The sequence below is a fragment of the Betta splendens genome, chromosome 12 (genome assembly GCF_900634795.4).
Source record: "Betta splendens chromosome 12, fBetSpl5.4, whole genome shotgun sequence".
NCBI classification, from domain to species: domain Eukaryota; kingdom Metazoa; phylum Chordata; class Actinopteri; order Anabantiformes; family Osphronemidae; genus Betta; species Betta splendens.
In genome coordinates, this window is record NC_040892.2 from 13,191,804 (window position 1) to 13,215,682 (window position 23,879).

General features: G+C 39.6%; 1 protein-coding gene across 1 annotated transcript; it reads right to left on the reverse strand.

Moving 5' to 3' along the window:
• Positions 1–126: 126 nt before the first annotated feature.
• vldlr (very low density lipoprotein receptor) lies at positions 127–22,776 on the reverse strand. The gene is made up of 19 exons (XM_055513537.1): positions 22,255–22,776; positions 16,511–16,630; positions 14,876–14,998; positions 12,881–13,003; positions 12,118–12,319; positions 11,238–11,407; positions 10,917–11,039; positions 9,993–10,115; positions 9,659–9,778; positions 8,939–9,064; positions 8,098–8,269; positions 7,722–7,946; positions 7,504–7,622; positions 6,891–7,030; positions 6,082–6,223; positions 5,826–5,975; positions 1,928–2,005; positions 1,626–1,795; positions 127–1,129 (listed from the first exon to the last, which is right to left on the reverse strand). The coding sequence occupies exons 1-19, from the start codon at positions 22,325–22,327 to the stop codon at positions 1,094–1,096; spliced, it is 2,535 nt and encodes an 844-aa protein (XP_055369512.1). The 5' UTR covers positions 22,328–22,776; the 3' UTR covers positions 127–1,093.
• Between the last annotated feature and the right edge of the window lie 1,103 nt (positions 22,777–23,879).

Here is a 23,879-nt window from a genome sequence, read left to right on the forward strand (position 1 = left end):
TGTCTGCAAGTCCAGTTGCCACTGAACGGCTGTTGCTTTGGGATAAATACAACTTTGTTGCTAAATGTTTGAAGGGTGTCATTGATCAGTGAATTTTGGATTAGACACAAGTACAAACACAACACAAACGTCTGAATTAAGTTTAATTTTGGAGTGATTTGGCAAAATCAGTTTTCAGATACAGTGCTCTTACGTTTTAAGTGTCCCCCTCACTGTACAATGCTTGAAAAAGTTCACAGCAACAGCACAAACATACAAAATTGTTTTACCAAAGTCTGCATTTTGTTTTTTTTTTTGTTTTTCAGTATTTTCTTTCTCGTTAAATACATCTGATCTCTAACCCTGGTACGATGTCCAACCATAGCAAAAATTGATTTCAAGTCAAATGTATACAATCTTATTTACACAAGGAGCATTTCATCAAAGTGCATTGAAGAGAGTCCTGATTGACAATCATGTCTGAGTTATGATGGATTAATATATACAATGTCTACAAATGTGGAATCTCATAACCAATAACAAAAAAAAACTAATTAAAACTAATCCCTTTGACATATTAGTGGTTAGAAATGATCATCCATAAATATTCATACATCTGATCCTGTAGAATAAACGGTGGCAAGATTCTGGAGCAGGTTTTCTGGCGACTGATTGCTCAGATACAGTTCATGTCCTAGTAAGCAGAGCTGATCTACGTGTCCGGAGGAGCGCTGCATCCCATTAGAACACAAGCCTCAGACACCTTTCAATAACTGGAAATTCTACACATTTCCCTTATTGGTTATCTGAGAAGAGGAGCCTCCATTGCCTTTAGGAGTGTGTTTAAACTAATGTCTGAAGAAAAAAAAAACAAAACAAAAAAAAAAAACACTAAAGATAAAAAGTAACACTTTGGATACAACCTGTTGTGACACATAATTCATTGAGTATTCACATAATAAATATTTCCTCCAGTCATCCACCACAGATAATGACATAATGCACTTCAGAAGGCATGTGGTCGTACTATAAGGGCTGTTGCTACAGACAACCACCAGCATGGAATGCCATGCAATGCAATGGGGCTGCCGTAGGAAAAAAACAAAAACGACCATCAGGATAAATCGTCATCTGTGCTCACTATAGAGATCTGGAGGGGGAGAAAGAGTGAGAATTAGTTTATTAAATACAAAAATAATAAAGACTTAAGACACTGGTGTACTATAGCAAGTGCGTTTAAAAGCTCAAACATGTTTAATCTTATTTCAAGCAAAAACCATTTGTGTTATTTTAGGGGTAGCTCGACTTCCTTTGCTCTGTAGAGAAGGACAAGTTAAAGATACAATAGAGCTACGTTTCAGCAGGGAGGCCGATGGCTGAGATTTTCCTGCATGTGGCTGGACTGCAGTTAAATCTGTTTAATCTTTTGCAACACAGTCGGTGAACAATGCCCAAGGATTATAAAAAGGGCACAAGGTGAGGATTACAGTAGAGGACAAACATTGAGCCAAGAAAAATGCACTTCTTTACCTTCCTGTCACTTGGACTGATGAAGGTAAAGATTTATGTATAAGAAATAAAATGTCCTCACTATGAAATTTTGTCTATTCTACATAAGCTGCTGATGATTTACAGCATCAACTCACTGCAGGATAGGTATGTCCCACATTGGCGCCGTGCCGGGTGATGTCAATGTTGAGGTCTTCTTCTGTGGTCTTCAGGTAAACAGGGTTGTCAAAGTTCATGCTCTTCTGGTTCTTCAGCTGCCAGTTTCGCCACATTAAGTAACCGCCTACTGCCGCCATCGCCAGGAGCACTGAACAGGAAGAAGAAGAATGACTTCTCACATGCTTTTTCATGTATTTGAATGCGTAAGTTTCTTTTCAAATAACAAATAATGCTCAAAGCAGATGATGTGGTCATCTGACAATGTGGACATTGTACTCACGGACAGGCAGCACAGCCCAGGCAGCTGCAGACCCTCTAGGTGGGGAATTCACTTGAATAGATGTGCTTACATTGGCTTCTGTATGACAAAACAAACAATACAAAAAAGAACTGTTTAGGGGCATCTCCTTGTTCAGTTCAAGCCCTTCATGTCTTGACAGAAAAAAGGGATGTTAAATTTTGCTTTTTGGGAAGAAACTGCTGATTGAGAGTCAAAAATTAAGCTTCATAAGAATGTACAGAAAAATGTCTTTGATTGGGAAGCAATTCACTGATTTTCTTAGAATGCATTAAAAATGTCTTGAGTTTGACGAGCACATCAAGACTAAACATCTGTTTATTTTTAGATGTATGATTTAAGCTATAACATGAACTCATGAGATCAGATGAGAGACTGCATGCAGGCCATCACAGGACAAAGATGCTCTGCAACGTGTTTATGACACAAAAATGCTGCTTTCGAGTTAAAAGCTTCCTGCCAGACAAGCAACAGTCTGCTAAACTACGACTTCCCCGCCTCAAAATATTTAGTCTACCTAAACATTAATCATCTGACGTAAAGTACGGCCTGTGCTTTAAAACTTGTGTCATAACTTTAAGACCATTATTAAACTTCGATATACTTGTGTGCATTGTTCATCCGTTCAGCAAAAACATCAAGCTGAATTCTTATGCTCACCATGAAGGCCTCAGTGTTTTAATCCCAGGAATGAGTGAGTGACAAGACTGGCAAACAGCTCGCCTGAATGCAGCAGCAGACAAAGGAAAAAAAAAAAAAAAAAAAAAAAAAGCTGCTCTGCTGCTAAACGGCTCAAAGAACCCAGCAAAATACTTCAAGGCTCAGTCAACAAATCTATCTCAAAATGGATACTGGTCCCATAGAACCAGAATAAACTTTCACCTGCATTTTACTTCGTGAGTTTCTGTCAAGCACTCGTGTTTGTGCATCATTGTCTTTAAATAGTTCAAACTTTCATTACAATATTTTTTAATTAAACACCTGCAGTAGGGGAGGAGAAGAGATGTTACAGTATGTCATGCTAATTATGAATCAACTGCGGATTCTGTAACCTGAGGTGGACTCTTCAGGCGCTTCGTTGTCCTTTGAAGAACCTTTGGTAGAAGGGTCTGTCACAGAACCGATCATGCCTCTTGATAACAGAACAGAGCTGCACAAGTTGCCCTATTTTATAAAAGGACACATGTAAGTAGGCCTTCTCTGAAAATAGACGACATCTCTGGAGAGTAAACCAGTAAATAGATAAAATGGGATGCACGATACTCAAGTTTGAAAGAGGCCAAGCCAATTTACAGCTGCTGCTACAGCTACTGGTCCTGGTTATGAGTGTTTCAGTTTGTATCCAAAGTGATGCTCCAGAATCCCTCAACTATGCAATGTCAGCCTTTAACTGTTTGAAAGCTTTGAGTTTGAAACACTCCTGGTTTTCTCAAGGCTGTTAAACGAGTCCCTTGGTGGTTGTTTTAGGTTCAACCCTCAAGTGGAGAACATTGCTTATTACTTCAGTAACAAGATTAGATCTGGTCAAAGCTGCAACGCAACCACACAATGCTCTACAGTTCCTATTGAGTCCAGCTGTGATGGCTGTAAGACTGGATAAATACATTGGTTAGAGGTTTAGTACAGAGCAACAAAGCCTTTGGCTGCAGCCCAAAGAGAAGGAAGGTACAGAAGTATTCAGCGAGTGACAGATATCCCTCTTCTACTCCTCCCATACGGTTCTTAAATAGTCCCAGAAATGCAGACAAGCGTGTAAACACAGTTGAGACACACACACGCCCCTTCTATAAAAAATACGCTCACATTCATCTGAACACAAGCTGCCTGTAGTAGAATAGAACTGCCAAAACTGCACATGGTAGAAATACTAAACTAGTACAAATATTGAACATGTATTGCAGTATCTCAGATGTGCCTCAAATGTTAGTGCATGTGCGTGTTTAGTTTGACTACCACTCCGGTGTGCCTGTTTGAGTTGTGATGAACCTGTAACGAGGACAACAGGTCAAATATGTGGGAACCAGAGTGGGAGCTCTGCTGAGGCTGTGGGAATGAAAATGTTTTCAGGGACGAGTGCATTTACATAAGCTATGTAGCCATCTGGTTGGAATATTCAGCTATTAAAGCTGAATGTCTACTTCCCAAACAGCCAATAAAAAAAAGGAGATGAGTCAGGCAGCAGGCTGGTTTACCCATTATTGTTTTTTGTTCTAGTCACACTGTTTATAAAAGATCATGCCACCATGATACTCGAGGTTAGAGGTCGATCGGCTCTGGTTGCAACTCCCGACAGCGGAAGGATGAGATCAAGCTGGAGCCCTGTCATGCTTGGTTGGCTTCCCGGACACCCGACTCAGAACTCAACTATCTGAAGTATCTGCTACAACTAACGTTAACTCTTGACAAAGACTGTTTAACAGCACACAAGACTACTGTATAGGATCAATATGAGACGTGATTATGAAACACAGCTTCTGTAGATTGTTGGACACCGTATTGGTAAACAGTTTAATAAATTGCTCAAATACAGAGCTTTGTCAATTAATTTTGGATCATGTTTATGTACCAAATCTAAGAGTAAATATTAAGCAAAATCTGACCCTTAATCATATTTCTTACATTCCATACAAGGGAATCTACAAGAAATGAAAACAGAAAATTAAAGTTTAAGGCAGAATTAGTGGAACCAATTTAGTCTCCAAATATATGGCAGTTTTGCCATCTGTATTGTTTTTCAAAAGAGGGAGGAAAAAAAAAGCAGTAGATGGTAGATATGAAAAGTAAAAATACATCCAATTAGGCAGACGTTCAGGAATGTGAGAAGACACCAGAGCAGACTTTTGTTAGGGAGATGGTCCAGTACACTGTACACCAGTGTCTCGCTCCACAGTTCTGAGTCCAATTAGAGAGTTTGTGTGCTGAATTCAGCTGTCAGGTTCATGTGATTCAGTGTGAAAAGGCTAATCTGTGTGAGTTGGCAAAAGGTGGAGGATGGCTCAAGACAAAAACAACTGAAGTACATCAGAAAGAGGGCAGTGTATCCCAGCAACCTTTTCACCAGCATGAAAGAGCGCTAAGGAGGGGCGTGGTTGCAGCTGAATGTTCGTTAATCAAAAGCAGTATCGCTATATTATGCCGTTTCAAACAATGAAGGTAATATGAGGAAAAAGGATTTACAGAATGTTGTTTTTGTTCCCTGGGCATCATGATGGAGAAGCCCAACGCTTAGAGATCAAGAACGGCTGGTTGTCTCTAAAGTGAAACAAGTCAGCTGCTAGGATGACAGCCTTTCAGACTCTCAAACACAGGAGGATACAAAGCTGCAGCAGATACGTGGAGAACAGATTTGACACTTGCCAGAGAGGAACTGAAACAGTGGATCACGTCAACTGACTCAGCTACTGTTCAGCTGTCAGACTAGTAACACAAACAGACAACTGGGCTTGTGGCTGGCATGGATACAGACAGACGCCTCACAGAGGTAACAAACAAAAGGCAACAAGCTTTTGAATGTGATCCAGTTCAACAATCAAGTCAGTTTCTTCTAATAGACTATTCTAAACGGCCAGCCTCCTTTAACCCTTCCTTCTTAATCACATTTTTTAGTGTTATTTTTTCGCAACCTTTTTGGCAAAATAAATATGCTTGTCAGTTTGGCTTTCCTTCACTGAATGATGCTGACAAATGTGTGGATGTATGAATTTAGGGCAGAATTGATAATCTGCGTTCGAGCTGAAGCCCATAAGCCAATCACCTGAGAGGTAAGGATTAGTTATTGAGTTAACGGGGCAAGTAAATTGTGGATCTGACTCATTCCTGAGGTCCTCTTAAACATATTTTTTGTATTATTTACAGGAACGCGTTTGCCGCCTTCACTTACCAGGTCTGCAGCGTAAGCCATCAGCAGCCAGCTCCTGCCCCTCTGGACATACGCAGGTGTACTTAGGAGAGTGTTTGTTGATTTGCGGCGCAGGCAGACACATGTAGCTACAGCCCCCATTTTCACCTCTCTCTGTGCACCAGTTAGTTCCTGCATAGATCACAGCCCTTTAGTTTATGTCCAACTAACTCAACAACTAGACATGCCAGTTGAGTGATCAATGCTGCCTTGCTTATTTTGCCAACGTGGTTCTCACCAGACAATTGAATAAGTTCATGGTACACTATGATGTCCTGGGGGTCATTCAGGTTGCTGGCTAGTGTCACTACATCAGAGCCTGTGAACTTGTTGGCACCATAAATAGCTTCATTTTCACCGTCTGTCCAGAAGACTCGATCCTAGAGAGAAGCCAAGAGAAATCATCAAGCTAAATCTATGAAAAAAAATAAAAAATACTTAACATAATCTACAAATACATAAGATCAAACTTGATGGGGCCGTCTACCAAGAATCAAAAACTGTAAAATGTTTAGTTACAATTTAACTAAGTTGAGAATCACTAATTCAACCATCTTTATGCTAATGGATGCACAATTTCTGCATTACTTTGCTTCTTGCATCTTTATAGCCATCTTAATCTTAGTTACGTCAACATTTAATCAATTTTTAACACAAACACAATGAAAACACAATATTTCAATACCACATACTGTATTGTCCCTAGGTCAGTGTCAGGTTCTGGTATCCTGCCTTTTTAGGGTCATGTAACATTAGTATCATGTCTTACATTTACAAAAACAGTTACCTTGTGTCAAACACCTGAAGCTAATATTTTTCCAGTGTGATTGAGATTCCCCAACTTAGTTTTACAAGAATTACAGCTTTTGAATGTGCTTTTGTTGCATTGATCTATATTTACTGTACATTTGCTTTCATGACTGTACCAAGTAGAAAATAAATAAAGAAAATGATCGGAGCGATGTAAATTTAAAAAATGAGAAAACATTTGGGTGGGGAGAAATAAACATTACTGTAAGTGTAAAAAGATACCCGTAGCACATGTACCTCAAAAACTGTGAGCGCAAAGGGGTGAGCCAGGTAATCAGAGGACTGCAGGACTTTCTTCCTGTTGTCACCATTCAAGTCCACACTACAGAGCATGTGTAGCTTAGAGTCAACCCAGTATAATCTGCCTTTGATCAGGTCTAGAAGGGAGAAGACATTAATTTAATGAGAGAGTATGAACAAGAAAGACAAAGTAAGAGTTAAAAGGCCAGTGAAAGTCAAAGGATTGGAGGGCAGACGGACTCTTAAAAAAAAAAAAAAAAAAAAATCAATACAACATTTCAATAAATAGATCGATTGCTATTCCACAACACAGAAGTTAAAAGTACAGAATTAGATGAGGCCAAACAAGAAATATTTAATTATTTGATCAGTCAAGTGTTTGTGTTGGCAGAAACATGTGAGGTTCCTTCACGCCTGTTATGACTTTGACTTCTCCCCCAAAGGAATCGATAAACTGCATGTTATTAATGACTGTTCTCTTGGAATGCACTGAATGTCAATGATTAATGACACATGCATAGGCAAAATTAAGTTCAGATAATTTCAGATTGTGGGTATGAATTCACTTGTTGGCTAAAGAGTGCATGCTCCGCTTGTCTTGTGTTCTCACCAAGAGTGATTCCATTAGGCCACTGAATATCTGTCGCCACCAGAACCTGTCTGTCCACTCCGTTCATACCAGATTTCTCAATCTTTGCAGGTTCACCCCAGTCAGACCAGTACAGGAATCTGAGACCAACATTTACACGGGCATTAATAAAAAGGCATGTCAGCAACTGGCGATCAATATTTAATTTGATGCAATCAATACGCAAACCTTCCACTTACCCAGACAACGGATCCACAGCAATGGATGCTGGTTCTTTGAGGCCCCTGTTGAACAGAACTTTCTGCTTGGTCCCATTGAAGATGGACACAGAAATGGTTTTGGTGCTGAGGTCAGACCAATACAGGTGTTTGTAGATCCAGTCCACAGCAATACCCACAGGAGTCTGGACATTGTCGATTACTCGTTTATGGGTGCCAGTGTCTTGTCTTTTGTCCAGCTTAGTGCTTTGGGGAAAAGAAAAAAAAGGGGCAATGTCAATTCTCCTTAAGACCCGAATATTTAAGCTCAATTATTCTGTCAAAAAAAAGACTGTCAAATAAAAACATTTAATGTTTTTTTTCTTTACAGGAGCCTTGTTCTTGTAATCTACTGCACCTGTATATGGCCTTCTGGCCCAAGTCAGCCCAGAAGATCATCTGCTGGTCAAAGTCTGCATCCAGTGCCACTGTGTTTCTCTGCTGCTCTACTATCTGAGTATACTCCTTTCTCTCCAGACCCAGACGACGAATATCCCGACGGTTAGTAAAGATCAGGCATGGCTCCTTACCTGTGAAGAGGCAAAGGTCCCAAAGATTACTCAGTTACACCTAACAGTGATGCTGCACGTCTTTGGCTCTTGTTAATACATTTTATTTATAGGAGTTCTATAGTTGCGGGGCAGTGACTGAATGCTCTGTCTCCCATAGTAGTGAGTCAGGCAGAAAGGACAGTGAGCCAAAGAGATGACCAAGACCTGAGGGTACTGGTAGGTATGGTAATATGGAGGAAGCCAGCAAGGTAAGGAGGGGAGATGTATAGAATAACAGTATTTTAAATGGAATAGAGTAATTGATAGTAATTGATTGAGTAATTGATGAATGCACTTTATGCAGAACCAGACTAATGTAACACAATGTATAGTTAGTCCTACTAAAACAGCCTCATTAAGCATTTAACATCTTTCAATTATGTGCCTGTTTTATCATTTTATGTAATGTACAGTATCTGAAGAAAAAAAAAAACAACATCTGTCTCCCCATGAATACTAGAGACTTGGTTAGACGTAGTAAAAAAAAGTTTCTTCAATGTTCATGTTTCTGTTGTAACTTGTATTTTACCTCATCTCATTAAGTAAATAAATAAGTGTTTCAGCAGGACGATACTGCAAAACCCAAGAATGTGCCTCTAGATACTGTAATCCTTTAAGCCAGAGTTTATTATTTTGCTGTTGACTCACCAACAGCCTTGCAGACTCCAGTGGTTGGATCCATCTGGTAGCCATTGTGACATTCACATTTGTATCCTCCCTTCAGGTTGATGCAGATCTGGCTGCAGATGCCAGGGTTCAGACACTCATTGATATCTGCATACAGAAAGACAGAGGACTGGGAAATTAAGAGGTCAAGGAAAAACAACGCAAGGCAGTTATCTGACATGTTTGTTCAATCAAGTCATCTGAATGATTCAATTTGGCTAATAGGTTTGCACATGAGTCTATTACAAATGCACGAGTGCTGAAAAATCTGACAAGGCAATGTTTTGCTAGGTCTGTTAGTTCATGCAGTATATTAAACATTTCAATCTTCATGTACTATTGTCTTTATACATTTATGTTCTATTTATTGGCTAAACAAGCAGACACAATTTACACACCGACAGTGGTTATTTTTTAATTATGCTTTTAGAATTCTTTATATACCTGATTATGATCTGAATTGCACATTTTTATATCTTTTAGACTTTCTGTACACTATATCCTGTTTTAGCATTAAGTGAATATTAAATACACATTCTCCATGTACAATGTAAATTTTATCTGTCCATTTAAAATGAAAATGTTATTAATTTTATCTTTGCAGTATGAAATGTTATTTGTACACAGAAATGAGTAGATTTGTGAAAAAACTGAAATTATGAGCGTTTCTATTATGACACTAATAGAGTACAAATCACCTACCTCCACAGGTCTTGTGGTCAATGAGCTGCAGTCCAGGTGTGCAGTCACACTCAAAGCCAATCACCATGTCTTTGCATATGTGAGAGCATCCTCCATTGTTCAGGAGACATTCATTTAAATCTAGAAATAACAAGTTAACGTTTTAAAAGCTCAAATTTGCTGCTGCATCACTAAAAATTTTGGCTATGAAAAATGACCCATGAAAAACAATAGACATACACTAAAATGCTGAAAATTTGGATTCAAGTATAAATCAACATGCAACAAAGAGTGAAGCCTCTGTTTCTAAAATAACTGTAAATGTTGTCAGAAAACTGGAAACCATTTCACTCACTGCACTCTTTGATGGGTTCGTCGCTCCAGTCAGGACAGTCTCGAGCCTTGTTGCACACTTTGCTCATCTCGATACACTCCCCGCTGCGACATTTGAACTTTTCTGGCCCATTACACTGAGTCACTATGGAGAAATGTATAATAAAAATAAAAAAAAAATAAAAAGTATAATCCTAGTTCAATGTTTGTGCCCTCGCTTGATCCCTAAAGTCTCTTATGGGAAAATAAAATAACTGCCTTTTGAGAGTGCTTCTCATTTATGAATAGTTAAACTACTGTGTGGAACTGCAAATGTTAGTGGAAGATGCAGCAGATATTTTATTTATCATAACTCAAGCTGCTTTCAGGCATTATAAGCCAGTAAAACTAAACAATCATTTCCCGTACAAGACTTTAAAACTTTAAAAAGGGCAAATTCTTACAGTTCACAATCGCCAACAACACAGCAGCGTACCACTTTTGAGACCAGTCACTTTTAGGATTACACTATGCAAACCGTTAATGGTTACACTGCTGTTCTAAAATGCGATGTGTACGATTAATATTCCTCCATAATTAAGTAACTGGCAAAGGTGCTCTAGCTTTAAAGATCAAAGTTGAAGGCATTCTGTGGTGGGTAGGGGTTTGTTGGTTTGGTTTTCTGCTGCGATTGTCAATAGTCTATCAATGCAATAGACTGTTGGTGCAGCCAAGGCGAGAACAGGCTGTTGACGCCTACACAGTTAATATTAATATTGATTAGTCTTCCAGCCAGAGCCAAAATGTGTAAAATGGCTCCTCTACAGAGTAATTCCCCCCCCCCCAAAAAAAAAAAACATCTACAGACCACACCGCTCACTACAAAAGTCAAATTCACAGTTTCAAACATATAGTATAAACGTACTATACCCTCAGGAGAATTTAATTTATACTGAATTGTACACACTGTTTTTGCAGTTAATTTCGTCTGATCCATCGGCGCACTCTCTGAGGCCATTACACTGTCTGCTGCCTAGGATACATTTTCCATCATCACACTTGAACTGATCTGGTCCGCAGGTTTGTACAGCTGCCAAGACACAAACACGTAAGAGTTGAAATTAATGGAAGGTCAATCTTTAAAACAATTTTAAAGAATTAATTAAGCAACCAGTTAAGCTTATTAAACTGCTTTCACAGATAAAAATACAAAAAAAAAAACAAAACAACAAAAACAAAAAACTAAACTACGAGGTTTAGGTTACTGTACTAATGGTCTGGTACATACGACAGTTTGCTTCGTCACTGCCGTCCTTGCAATCAGGGTCTCCATCACACCTCCACTTCTTATGAATGCACTCCCCTGACTGGCACTGCATCTCGCTGGAAGAACACTTGGCTGGTGGCGTCGGGTGACGTCCACAATGAGAGGGAGATTCGTCAGACTGGTCCTGCAAAGTGGACGAGGAGCACATGACCGGCAGAAAAGTTAATAGGTCCACAAGCCTTTCGCATTCAAATGACTGTATGACAATTACAGCTTTAGGTCTAGTTGGAGGTGTAATCTGTAATGAAAGAGATAACTGTCTCATACTATCTAGAGAAAGAAAGACAGACAGAGAGAAACAGACAGACCGATACAACAACGCACCTTCTTGGTAAAAAAGGCACTTTCTATTTCATTTTTGGGCATTAATGAAACACAAACTCATTTTACAGAAACAGTTGTTGAAAGACATGCTTGTCTGTGTGAGCAGATCCAGAAAAAAAAGGTGTGTGCTGGAAATAATACCAAACAAGAGGAATAAGGTTTTAAAAAGTACAAAAAAATAAATAAAAGAAATTACAGCATAACCCACAGCTAACTTGTGTCATTGCCAATCACCACACTACTTACCGTAGCTTTTATTTGAGTTTATCTTTACGACACCATGTATAAACACAGCATTGTGGTAAACTTCTGGTAGTTTCTAAGAATTTGTTTACACAAGTACAACGTCAAGCCTAGTTATAAAAATATGAACGATTAAAAAAAAGCTAAAAATTTACTTCAGCATATGCTACTGCGCTGTGATGATAAAAGAATGTAACCTCCTTTAAAAACTCGTGATCTGCTATTCAGAGCATGTATGTGCGCCATGTCAATGCGTTTGTGCCTTGCCTGGCAGTCAACATCATCGTCGCACACCCAGCTGGCTGGAATACAGGACGAATTTCCACACTGGAATTCACTGGGGCCGCAGGAGGACATCGAACAGTCCAACTCGTCCGAACCGTCACCACAGTCGTCCTCGGCATTGCACACAAAGTTTCGTGAGATGCAACGCCCACTGGCACACGTGAACTCATTTGGAGCACAGGTGATGTTACCTGGAGACAGTTAGGGAAAGTGTAGAATCTGAAAGCGCTGACAGGCTACACATGGTGTAATACTTCATAAAGTAATTGTACATTCTCCATGCGTTACTTCTTAGATTGCAACATTAGAGGACAGGCCAAGGGAAGGGTCATGTTACCACTGAACAATTCATATTGAAGCTTTATATAGAAGCTACATTAAACAGCTTTAGAATGACCAGGGCACATTTACTTAGTATATCTATAGCCAAATTATGTAGTAAAGTAAAAGTCAGTTAAAAAAAAAAGCAGTAAACCTAAACATTTAAATTTTGAAGGTAGATCTGGACCACTGAATCAGACATAGCAGGGTGTAAACAATAAGCGCGACGAAGATATGTAAGCTGCACAGTAATTGATGATTATGCACCATCCTGCTGGATTTATTATTGCCATGACAACCTTTTATAGATCATACCAACCTCAAGTAATACTCAGGTACAAAACATGTTTGGTACAAGGATTTGATAAGTGATTGAAGAGCAGTTTTACAATTTTAGAATGTGTAAAGCTTTTCAGTAGATTGCCACCTACCACAGTTGACCTCATCCTCGCCATTATCACAGTCCTTCTCTCCGTCACATTTCCAGAAGATGGGGATACACTGGGTGGAACCTGCACCGCAGCTAAATTCGTTCACATGACACGTCCTCATATCTGCAGGAGAGAGCGAGCACCATTAATATTACAGTACATTGTTTACATTTGTCATGTCTTTTTGGTTTGTTGTTCAAGTTTTTACTAGTGCAAGACACAATAGTTGATAACAATGAGTGCAGAACAAGAGTTTTTGGCGTGGTTAGACATCGGGACTGCATATTCACCACCTCATATCAAACCTTATGTTACATAATGTACCGTAGATTGTTAGAATATTAACAATTAATGTGGGTGGTGGACTTACAAAATGAGGCTGCACTTTGTCATTTTTCTCAAATAAGCCCAAGTTACTGACTGTCTATAGATGTCACTATTAGCAGCTGTACAGCTACTCAGTCAAACAGTAGCTGGGGACTACAGATAAAATACATAGAGTAGAGGACATCCATTTCACAAGGTAGGTAACTAGATGCCATTACTTTTTAGTATTTTAACGCAACATTGTTTCAATAAAGAACTTTAGACCCGCAGCAGTGTTTAATGCATTTCTACTGTACTTGAATGAGAATTGTGGCATATAAATCAAAAAGAATCATGTTGAATACATCAAATCAATGTGTCGTATTTGGTGCCAACAGTGTCAGACCTTTTAAACCATGGCTGGGTTTTGCTACGGTATTTTGAAATATCAGAACTGATTAAGCACCAAGTTTGCAGTTTTTGCAGCAATGTCCCTTTGGGTGTTTACAAAGTCAGTAGGAACTAGACAACCGGTGCAACACGGAACCAATAATCAATGTTATTGATACATTCATTAACACCACTAAGTAAATGAGTAGTGTTACGGTACATTTTCCAACTCTGAACTGTTCTGGAACAGATAAGGCATACGGTGCCAGCAACAGCATAAACGAAGCAGACATTTCCAGCTAAATGAAATGTTAATGATTAAGGTTCAGTTAATGATAAAATGAAAGGAACTGCAGCTCACTTGGGTTTTAAATAAAGGACTAGCATAAGCCTCATCAAAGCATGCCTTCTTGCACTGCATCTCCTGGCACAAATTCCTGCGTAACAGCTGGTCAAACAGTTCAGTGATATGACGACTATATAACCTCGGCTGACTTGCACGTACACCACTTCAGCCATGACTGGAACTAACACACATACAAACACTACATGGATTACAAAGTGGATTATGTTTTAAAACCTGATTATAACCAACACTGCAACATTCAAGTGTCAAAGACTACACACAATGCACATGACCACGTCATGTTGTTGCAGTTGCACTTCCAGCAAAAGCGCTAATGGCAAAGTCCTTCCTCATTTGACTTCTTACAATGCTGGGACAATATATACAAAAGGAATTGAATACATCTTTAAGTGATTAAATTACTTTAATAAAATCAGAAGTCTGAAATATTTATACAACACTTTGACAACGTGGATGCTTCATTTCTGTATTTTCCTCTCATGCACTCTATAAAGTTATCAGCAGTAGGTTTTGAATAGTGCAATTTAACTTTACTTTCCACTAGAGAGAAAGTAAGAAAAATACTCCAGCACTATAATAACTTACCCAATTGAGGGAAAAAAAAAAGTGCAAAGCTTGTATTTGTCAGATCAGTTAACTTGCATCTAAAGATTCAAACTACTTTGGATATATACACACCCCATATTGTATATCTATGGATGTTGCACTGAAATATATTTTCATTAAAATCAACAAAATCCCAGTTGTGGGAAACTGAAAAACATACAGTTCTAAAACAAAACTTGTATACTGAAACTAAACACTTAGAGTTAATCCCACAAACCCTGTCTGGCTTGACCAAATGCCTAAAGCTGCAGCACAGAGTCACATTTTTTAAGGCTATAGAAGTAAATATCAATAGACAGATAAATAGATAATTGAATACTACTCACGACAAATTGTCACATTCTCATCAGACCCATCCTCACAGTCTGGCTCCCCATCACAGTGCCACCGCTTTGGGACACACTGGCCATTGTGACATACAAAGTCCAACTCTGCACAAGTCTTTTTAACTAGAGCGGGAGAGAAGAGGGACATACTGGTTATACTGGGAAGAGAAGAACAGTTCAGTTAAAGAGGGAAAAGGCTGAACATGAAGCACCTTTTATCAGTATGAAATGTAGGATATACAGAAAAGAAATAGATAGCAAACACCAAACTAAAAACCAAGCAACAGATTTTACTAGCAATTTTTCAACAAACTATCACAGCATGTTGCTTTTGTATAGGTGATCTCTGTGTGTGTAAATAATGCCACAGCATTTTGGTGTGTCTGAGGGATTAAAAAATATATATATATAAATAAAAAATGACATGCTCCACCCTTTGTTATCTTCTCCATGTTAACTCTAGTCAAGCGTGTCTTTTAGTTAAAAGTTTGAACAGCTCTGATCTTAACATCATCCAAGCGAGGTCTATTGTTCTGAAACGCACCTTGTGTATCATCATCTCCCTTTTTTACAAGCTCAATCCCCAACGTCACACAAATCAGACCCTAGGCATTCTGAAGCCACCTTCCATCAGCTCAAATCATATACCCCATCTCCTGGGGGAAGGTTAATTTTCCTGATTTGGTATGCAAGACTATTTGTTACATTTGATAGTGGTCCTTCAATTACCAGGACTTTCCTTTTATATTAATCTAGAGGATGATCCATGCTCTTCAACATCCTGTCATCTCCTTCCATCATTTGTACTTACCTCCCTTTTATATTTCTCCATTCCAGTATCATACAGTATGACCCAGATAGATGTGGGACAGAAGAAAAATGTGAGACTTAATGGTAACACACACAGATCCATATTTAGCCCTGATCTTCTCATCACCAGGTCATTCTGTCTCAAAGGATGTCAAGAAGGTTCTTAGTGGAGTTCATATGACGATGTATTCTAACATGTTTTCGTCATCTCAAAGTCGTGGATGTGAGGATAAGAGAATGCAATAATCAAACTGTCATGTCAGTGAAAAAAAAAAAAAAAAAGTGCATTTCTATCAAATGGAACATTTGGGACCAATGGATCCTTCTGAAGGTTTCAATCTCAAAATCTACAGACACTTAGTCAAATAGTCAAAGGCTTGGACGTGTCATCTGCTTATACACAGTCACAAACATTTTCAGTATTGCTGTAGAATGCTTTGTTGTACTATAGTAAACTACAAACAGCTGTGATTATGCAACAGACCAGCAATGACTTTATAGGTAGATTATTCAAAGTCGCTAACCATTAACAAAAAACCCTCAAATTTGAGCGTTCATATTCTAACCACCATGGCGTCTGGGTGCTTTGCTGGTATTTTTGTCAAGACACTCACAACAGGCACACTTACCCAGCATGGTTATTACATCATCTTGTCATCACATCAGTTTTACACTTAGTGGGATCCTAATTTGTTTTCTAACAGGATAATGATCCTTAATGACACCTCTAAGATATAAGCCATTTGTTCAAGGAGAGAAGCGATTGAGTGCGGTGCCACCTGACCTGGTCCTTTGTGTGTGTGTGTCTCAGCAGAACACACTCACCACAGGCGTTTTCATCACTGCCATCAGTGCAGTCCCTGTCTCCGTCACACTGCCAGACGGTTGGGATGCAGCGACCGTTTCCACACTGGAACTGGTTGGCCTCACATTCTGTCTTGGTACCTGCAAAGACAGACACACACAGAAGTGGTAATGAGGGAAAACTGAAACATCAGTTTGTAAATAGTTTTTTTTTAAAAAACAATTTTACACAGAACTACCTGGAAGAGAAAAGTAACTTATTTTGCATCATCCAAGACTCATTACTGGGAACAGGGATCAAAATTTATTGTACCCCAATCGAACTTCATTTGTCTATTGATTTCAGAGTTTAAGTGGCATTTCTGATATGCCCCGTGGGGTTATTGAGTACTTAGTTTAAACTTGTTTTTAACAGTAACTCTGTTATGCACAATGAGACATCAGTTATTTATAAAACTACAGTAAACTAGTGTCTCATCTGAAGGTCATTGTATGAAAATGTGGAATCTGCCTTTTAAACAGATTAAGTGCATTTTTGCTGTTTTTTTTAATACTTTAATTTACTTAAAAAAAATAGATGTTCTAATGTTACTGTGAGACTACAGTTAAGTGACTAAGTACTAGAGTGTAGTTGCAGAGCAGTGTGTAGTCTGTCATAAGCAGAAGTAGCGATGCCAGGTCTGAAAATAACTTTGACCTTGACGCTCTAGTGCATGTCTGTCCAGGTGGGTAATTGGAGCACAGAGTGATGACAGAAGCCTGGAGAGAGCTTTTTTTTTGGCAACATGCTTCATGGGCAGAATGTCGTGCTGGCCCAGCGGTAAAATGCTACGCTCATTGTTAAACAAACCTAATTAGAAGTAGATAAACTGATTAATGAGTTGTGAAACTGAACGAAAAAAAAAAAAAAAAAAAAAAAAAAAAGATAATCAGCTGATTGTTTTACTACAAAACTGTCACATGGACTAGTGACCTGCTGTGGGAGCCCCAACTACACTGTTCGCCTTGTTTTTAAAAGATTTACAAACTAAAATTAAACATTTAAAAACAACATGGGATGGCATGTTCAACATGACTGGGATGACAGTCTGCCATGCACTGCATCGCACTACAATGACTTTACTACTTTAGTGTCTTTATTGGTGCTTAAATGATTACTGCAAAAATCAGACATACATGTACAGTAGCAACAAAAAAAAACAAAAAAAAACCAAACTTATTACTTACTTCGTAATATAGCGTATTCTTAGTATGAAATACAATTTACAGAACAATCCAAAAGCATTAGCACATTGAACAATTAAAATGCTAATAATATAATGCTATTATAATAAAATCAGTTTTGTCTTGACACTAAATATGGATTGGAAAACTATTACAAACTGTTCTGTAGACAGAGCTTCAAACACCACAGCAGACATCAGTTCAAATCACAACATTAACATGGGTTAATGGCAGGGGATCGAAGTTGCTTTTTAGGAAGCAAGCCACTGATTTTCTGTACAGCACAAGTGCAGAAGAATTCAGGGGAAAAGGCTTTAGTAACCTGTCACACATGTCAGTGATAAATGAAGAGGTGTGCAATGTCTTTTAAATGCAAACATGTATTTACATTGTTCTGCACCAAGCATCACATCTGTATTTGTGATGCTTTTTTTTTTTTATTAAGCCACACTGCATTAAGCCATGTGCCGAATTAGACTTAGTGCTGATGCTGTGAACGGACGAAGACACTGGTGATAAAACGGAGCTGGTCACTTCACAGCCTCAGTCTAACAGAAACACCTTTTCCTATACAATAGTCTTAGTCACTACAAAGGCAGATAGAAAGGACAGAGCATGCAGTGGGGAGACTAAAATACATGGCTTTTCTACCCATTTAATGGCTTTTCTACCGCAGCCGTGACATAAATTGCTTATACTCTTCCCTAGACAGGTGTCAACTTCTTTACTTTGTGAATTCCTTTTTATGTAAAGATAAAAACTTATTGACAACTACTCAATCTAGTCACAACTATTCCATTAAAAAAAGGATTAAGACAAAAAACAAACAAGCATTTATATGAAAAAATAAAAAATTGTATTTTCCATTAAAGATTATAGCAGTAGCACTTACACCAGTTGTGGTTGGAACAAGAGTACAATGACCTTTCATCCACATTACCATTCCAATCACTACAATCAAGGCCTAAATGCTTCATTACATAATGCCACAAAGAGACGTGCCAAAGGCCAACAAGTTTCAAATGGAAACAAAGACAACAAATTCTGCAAATCTTGTTTAAAAACAATGAACAGGGTCAATCACCGAAGCCCATGAAAACGAGTCAGAGAGGACAATACACAGAATTAAACCAGCTTTAGCACAGTTTAATTGGGCATTTAAGGCCTTAGTTCTCAGTTGCTAGCGCTCTATAGCCTGGAAAACAAAGACTCATGGTAAAGAAAAACTGCCTCAATAAATCTAAAGTGGAGCTTTGCATTGAACAAACAAGATTTCCCCACAAGACTAAACAAGAAAGCAACAAACATCCCAAATCTGCCATTTAATAACATTTATTGGTCAATAAAATATTTAGTTTTTTTACATTCCCATCCACGTAAGCAGTGTTCCTCTGGATTGCTGGTAGTGTAGGTTCTAAACTGTCCTCTATATTTAGGAAAGGGGGGGCTCAGTTCAGACTGAACAGGTACAGACACTCCTGACAATGTTCCTGCTCATCGAAATACTTTTTGGTCTGATACAACACTGTTATGTTGGTTACTTGCGGTGAGTGCAAGAACAATATTAGTACTAGGACTAGTTCTATTATGTTAGGTGTATGCAAGTATTTGTATATATCTATATCTATGTGTTGACTTTATGGAAAACTGTACTCAAGTTAGAAGAATCTGGATTTTAGGCCAGAGGCATTTTCTTAAGATACTGCATCTGACAGGGCAGCTTTGCAAATAAATTTACATATTTAAAAGCTAAACAGTGAACTACGGCATACAAACATGAGCCCATTATACAATAAACATTAAGAATTTTATCTCCTGTATTCCCTAATGCATTCCTTTTCAAAAATCCATCACCATACAGTAGGTTATTCCATGTTTACCTCATAAGGCCAGTGTCCTAATTTATCACATCAGCCTGACCTATTGCTCACTGCTGATGCACACAACTGACGAAGAGAAAAAAATCCAAAGGCTCAGTACTAATGCCTCAGCTATGGGCTGATCCGAAATAAATTAACACTTCAACCAAACAAACAAAGTCAGATGTCGCGGGTACACGTGTTTTTCAGAGAACTATGCCAGAACATGTCCAAAGTGATGATAGAGCAATGAACATACAGTACACCGATCAAGTACCACATATCTAGTATCGTAAAAGGAAAGCTACCAGTGTAGGTTAAATTATTATTGTTATTATGCAATGAACTGCAATTCCTGACTTTTGATGGACATGCCACTCCTTTATTACCAATATGAATTTTCTCTTCAGCTTTGCCAAAGTCACATTAGAAAAAAAGTTGTGCACAAGAAAGTATTATCAAGAGAACAGTGAACTGTAATAATCCAAAAATGTCAATGACCAAAAATTTTTTGCTTTAATGCATGTGTTGGAGTGCATCATGTGAAACGTTTACCAAGAACCCAGTTGCAGGGAGGTATATTCCAGTCATTCTAGTAGTCTCTTGGGTTACTCCTCCAGTGTGTCTACAGAAGCCCATTGACTTGCTGTCTGCAGAACTGCACACCCTGCACTTTGATCCAATCAGCACAACAACAGACTTCAGGAACAACTTGAAGTATACAAGCCTGTACAGGGCCCTGTCTTCTACCCTGCAGTGTCACACTCAATATTTAGCTGACATTTAAAGCCTACACTCACCACACTATGCCACTACCACCCTGTAAGGACTTCTTGAAAAGGTTAAAGCTTACTATAACCATATCTGTCTTGTGTCTTTTATATATTTGTTTATGAAACACATTACCACAATCATAAGGAACACTGTGTATTCCTTATGTCTGTGTTCTTTATGACTTAATAAATACAAACCTTAGTTTTCATAGAGAATTTACAGATCAACACAAATTCCATAACATTAGAAGTGTCGCTCAAAGTCATTATAAACCATGTCCCTCTCAAAATAGTAGATCATTGTGTTCTATATACATGCAGTCACTGTGCAGGTCATGGTAATACAATTCTCCCCAGTAACAGAAAGGGTTGGACTATACCACTCCTCCTGTTCACTCTTACCACTTTAAGAACCTCAGGGATTCCAGGTCTAACATAGTACCACAGTAACCACACAAATGAAAACACCTATTTTAAATCAGGCCAGGGTTTCTGCTGCTCTCGTGGCAATTTAATTTGCGTGTCATCTTATTTGAATAGACTCATACATTTAAATGAATGTGTGTTTAAATCTGGTTTGGCACTGAGGGTATATGAAGAGTGCCACAACTACACCCCCTGAAAAAGTAGTGCAATTCATGCATTTTATCCTGCTAACTAGCCAAAAACTACACTGACAACACTCATCGGATGAAAGTTGTAATGTGGAGGTGAAAAAAAATTAAATTAGGTATGTTAATAATAAAACGTCAAAGCAAATTGAGTGCTGGGTTTGCTAGTTGACAGAATTTAGAAAATAAGCACAAATAACTAATTGCATGGAAATGGCTGATACATTTACTCAATATGTCCAAATAAAATGACAAAAAAAAATAAATGTAAAACTTTATATCTTTAAAACTGGAACTACCATGTGTTAAGCTAAGTAGCAATACAGTTTATTTTGTGTCATGATTAATATACTTATGAAAACATATGAACAATAATGAGTTAATTCATTAAGAAATAAACCACGTGACAATTATGGCTTGTGTTATGGGAACGTTTTCTTTTTTACACTAGTTTAAAAATCTGTAAAACATGGGGCGATAATAATTGAACCAATCAGCAGATGAAGCCCAGCTGCAAGCAGCCCTACACGTTCCTCCAGAAGTTAACCTCTGTCACTCCGGTCATAATTAGGCTTTTAATGGGATCACCTGTAGTGGGTGATTGACCGTGGATCCACCTTTCCCTTTATTCCCGTGGCGGTTAGCCTTATTTTACCATCCATGTGATTTCAATGCAATCACCCCCACCCACTCGCCATCTCTGCCTCCGTCGGCTTCCACTTCACGAATAAATAAATAAATTACCACTCTTGGTGGGGGTTGTGGTGGCAGAGAAGAATCCCACGGTGGAAGTAAATGAGAAATCAACACATGCACTGTCGCCAACGCAAAACGAAAAAAAGCAGGGATTTATATGAGAGACTGTGCGTTTATTCACCGTGAAACCAACAGCCCACGGGACCAATGGGTCAAACCTGAGCAGCGACGAGCGTAGTTAGTATGGAAATACACAACACAAACGGGCCTCTCCATCCCTCCCTGCTCCTTTCGTTAATTCCACACGCTGGTGTGGAGCTAAAACATAGCTGTGCTTTAAGAAAAGTACAACCATAATTACATTTTTGAAACACAAACCAAGCAACTGCGTCGCCCCATACGACGCTGTAGCGCGAGGCTGCCTTCGCCTGAGGTGCCGCCGGCCACGGTCATTCCTTCAAGGAGCAGCGAAGACAGGTGTTCCGCGGCTCGGCGGCGTTAGCCGAGTGGAGCGCGCGTTTCCCCGAGCCGCGACTCTTCACGCGCACACACAAACACACACAAGCGCCCACCTGCTCACACACAGCGGACGGGGTACTTACCGCGGACGTTGACGGAGTGCTGGAGACATATTAGCAACGGCAGCAGGATGATTCCCGGTGCGGACGTGACCATCTCTCGCCGTGTACCGTGCACTTGCTAGCCGAGGGCTCGCGGGCTTCCTCCCTTATCTCGCTGCCTCGCGCGGGCCTGCTTGGCTCGGTCTCGGTGTGATTGCGCTTTTTATTCCCCTCTAACCACACATACATTCAACACACGCGCGCGCGCGCATACACACACGCAACAACGGAGAAGAGCTGGAAGGAAACGGCCGCTCCTGCCTGACGACACCGACTGGGCAGCAGCACGCGCTACAGAGGAGCGTGTCCAGCGAGGGGCGAACGGAGAATGAAAACGCACGCGACCGCCGCGCAGACCACGCGCCTTATGAACCCGTCCTACAACCACGCGCCGCGGGGGCCGTTCGGGCTCCCGTTATCTCCTTTCGCGCTCAATCCCATTTCCTAAAGCTGACAGTAACGAGCAGTCCCGCACCGGTGGCCGGTTTGTTAGAGGCGCTACACGGAGCCCGTCACAGCTGAGGAGCTTTTTTTTTCCTTCAGTACGTCTCTGGCACACATTAACCCTTCACTACCCGCACGCAATATAATGACTGGCTATAAAAAGTAGATCCTCTCATAGAAATAAATCATCGCAGTAATTATGTCGGCTAGGATCAGTTTTATATTCAGGCTTTATTTTCAGGCTTGATCCCTGTGTCCACTGCAAACGTGCAGTTTATTCCCGTTTATCATATTTGATCACTGGTTTCCCCAACAAACACACCTTCACCATCAGACTGCCTCAGGCTCCAAAAGCAGGTTTGTCAAACGTACGGCCCGCGGGCCGGATCCGGCCTACAGACGGCTTTAATCCGGCCCTCCATAGGATTTTGTAAAGTATTAAAATGATTATTATGGCTTCTACGTTTAACTTTATGTGCCTTGGCACCCTCTTTTCCCCAATATGTCTCAATGAAAAGTGGACGCAAAGTGAAAAATGCTAATCGTCCTATTTATTCACAGAAGTGAAGTTCTCAGCATGTTGCAGTGCTGAAAGAATATAACAACTATGAGTCTTCATGCCCACAAATTCTGTTGGACAACTTCCAAGGACAGTGAAGGAGACAGAAGGTGAATGGACTGTTTTTACTCTCAGCCAAGACATCAGTGACGCTGCAGTGAAAGCTAGCTACCTCTTTGCTAATGAGATCGCAGTGGCTTCTAACCATTCACTGAGGGTGAATTTGTAAAACCATGCATGATGAAGGCAATATCAGCCTGACAACAAACACACTTTCAGACAGGATTCCCGATCTTTCAGTGGATTTGGACGGCCAGTTGAAGCAAAAAGTAAAGTTGTCAGCGTTTTCAGTTGCAGTTGATGAAAGCACGGCCATTACAGATGTTGTACAACTGGCTATTTAAATCCACAGAGTCGATGGCACATTGATCGTCACCAGTTTGTCTAGTTAGTGCCGATGACATACAGCGTGATACAACAACGTTCTTTCACGTTGAAGCTGTCGTTGTGGTAACTCGCCGCTGGTGATGCAGTTCATTTCCCCTGTGTGCTCGACCCAATGCGTGGCAGACATGAAGCGGTTCAAAGGTAAAGTAATGGGACT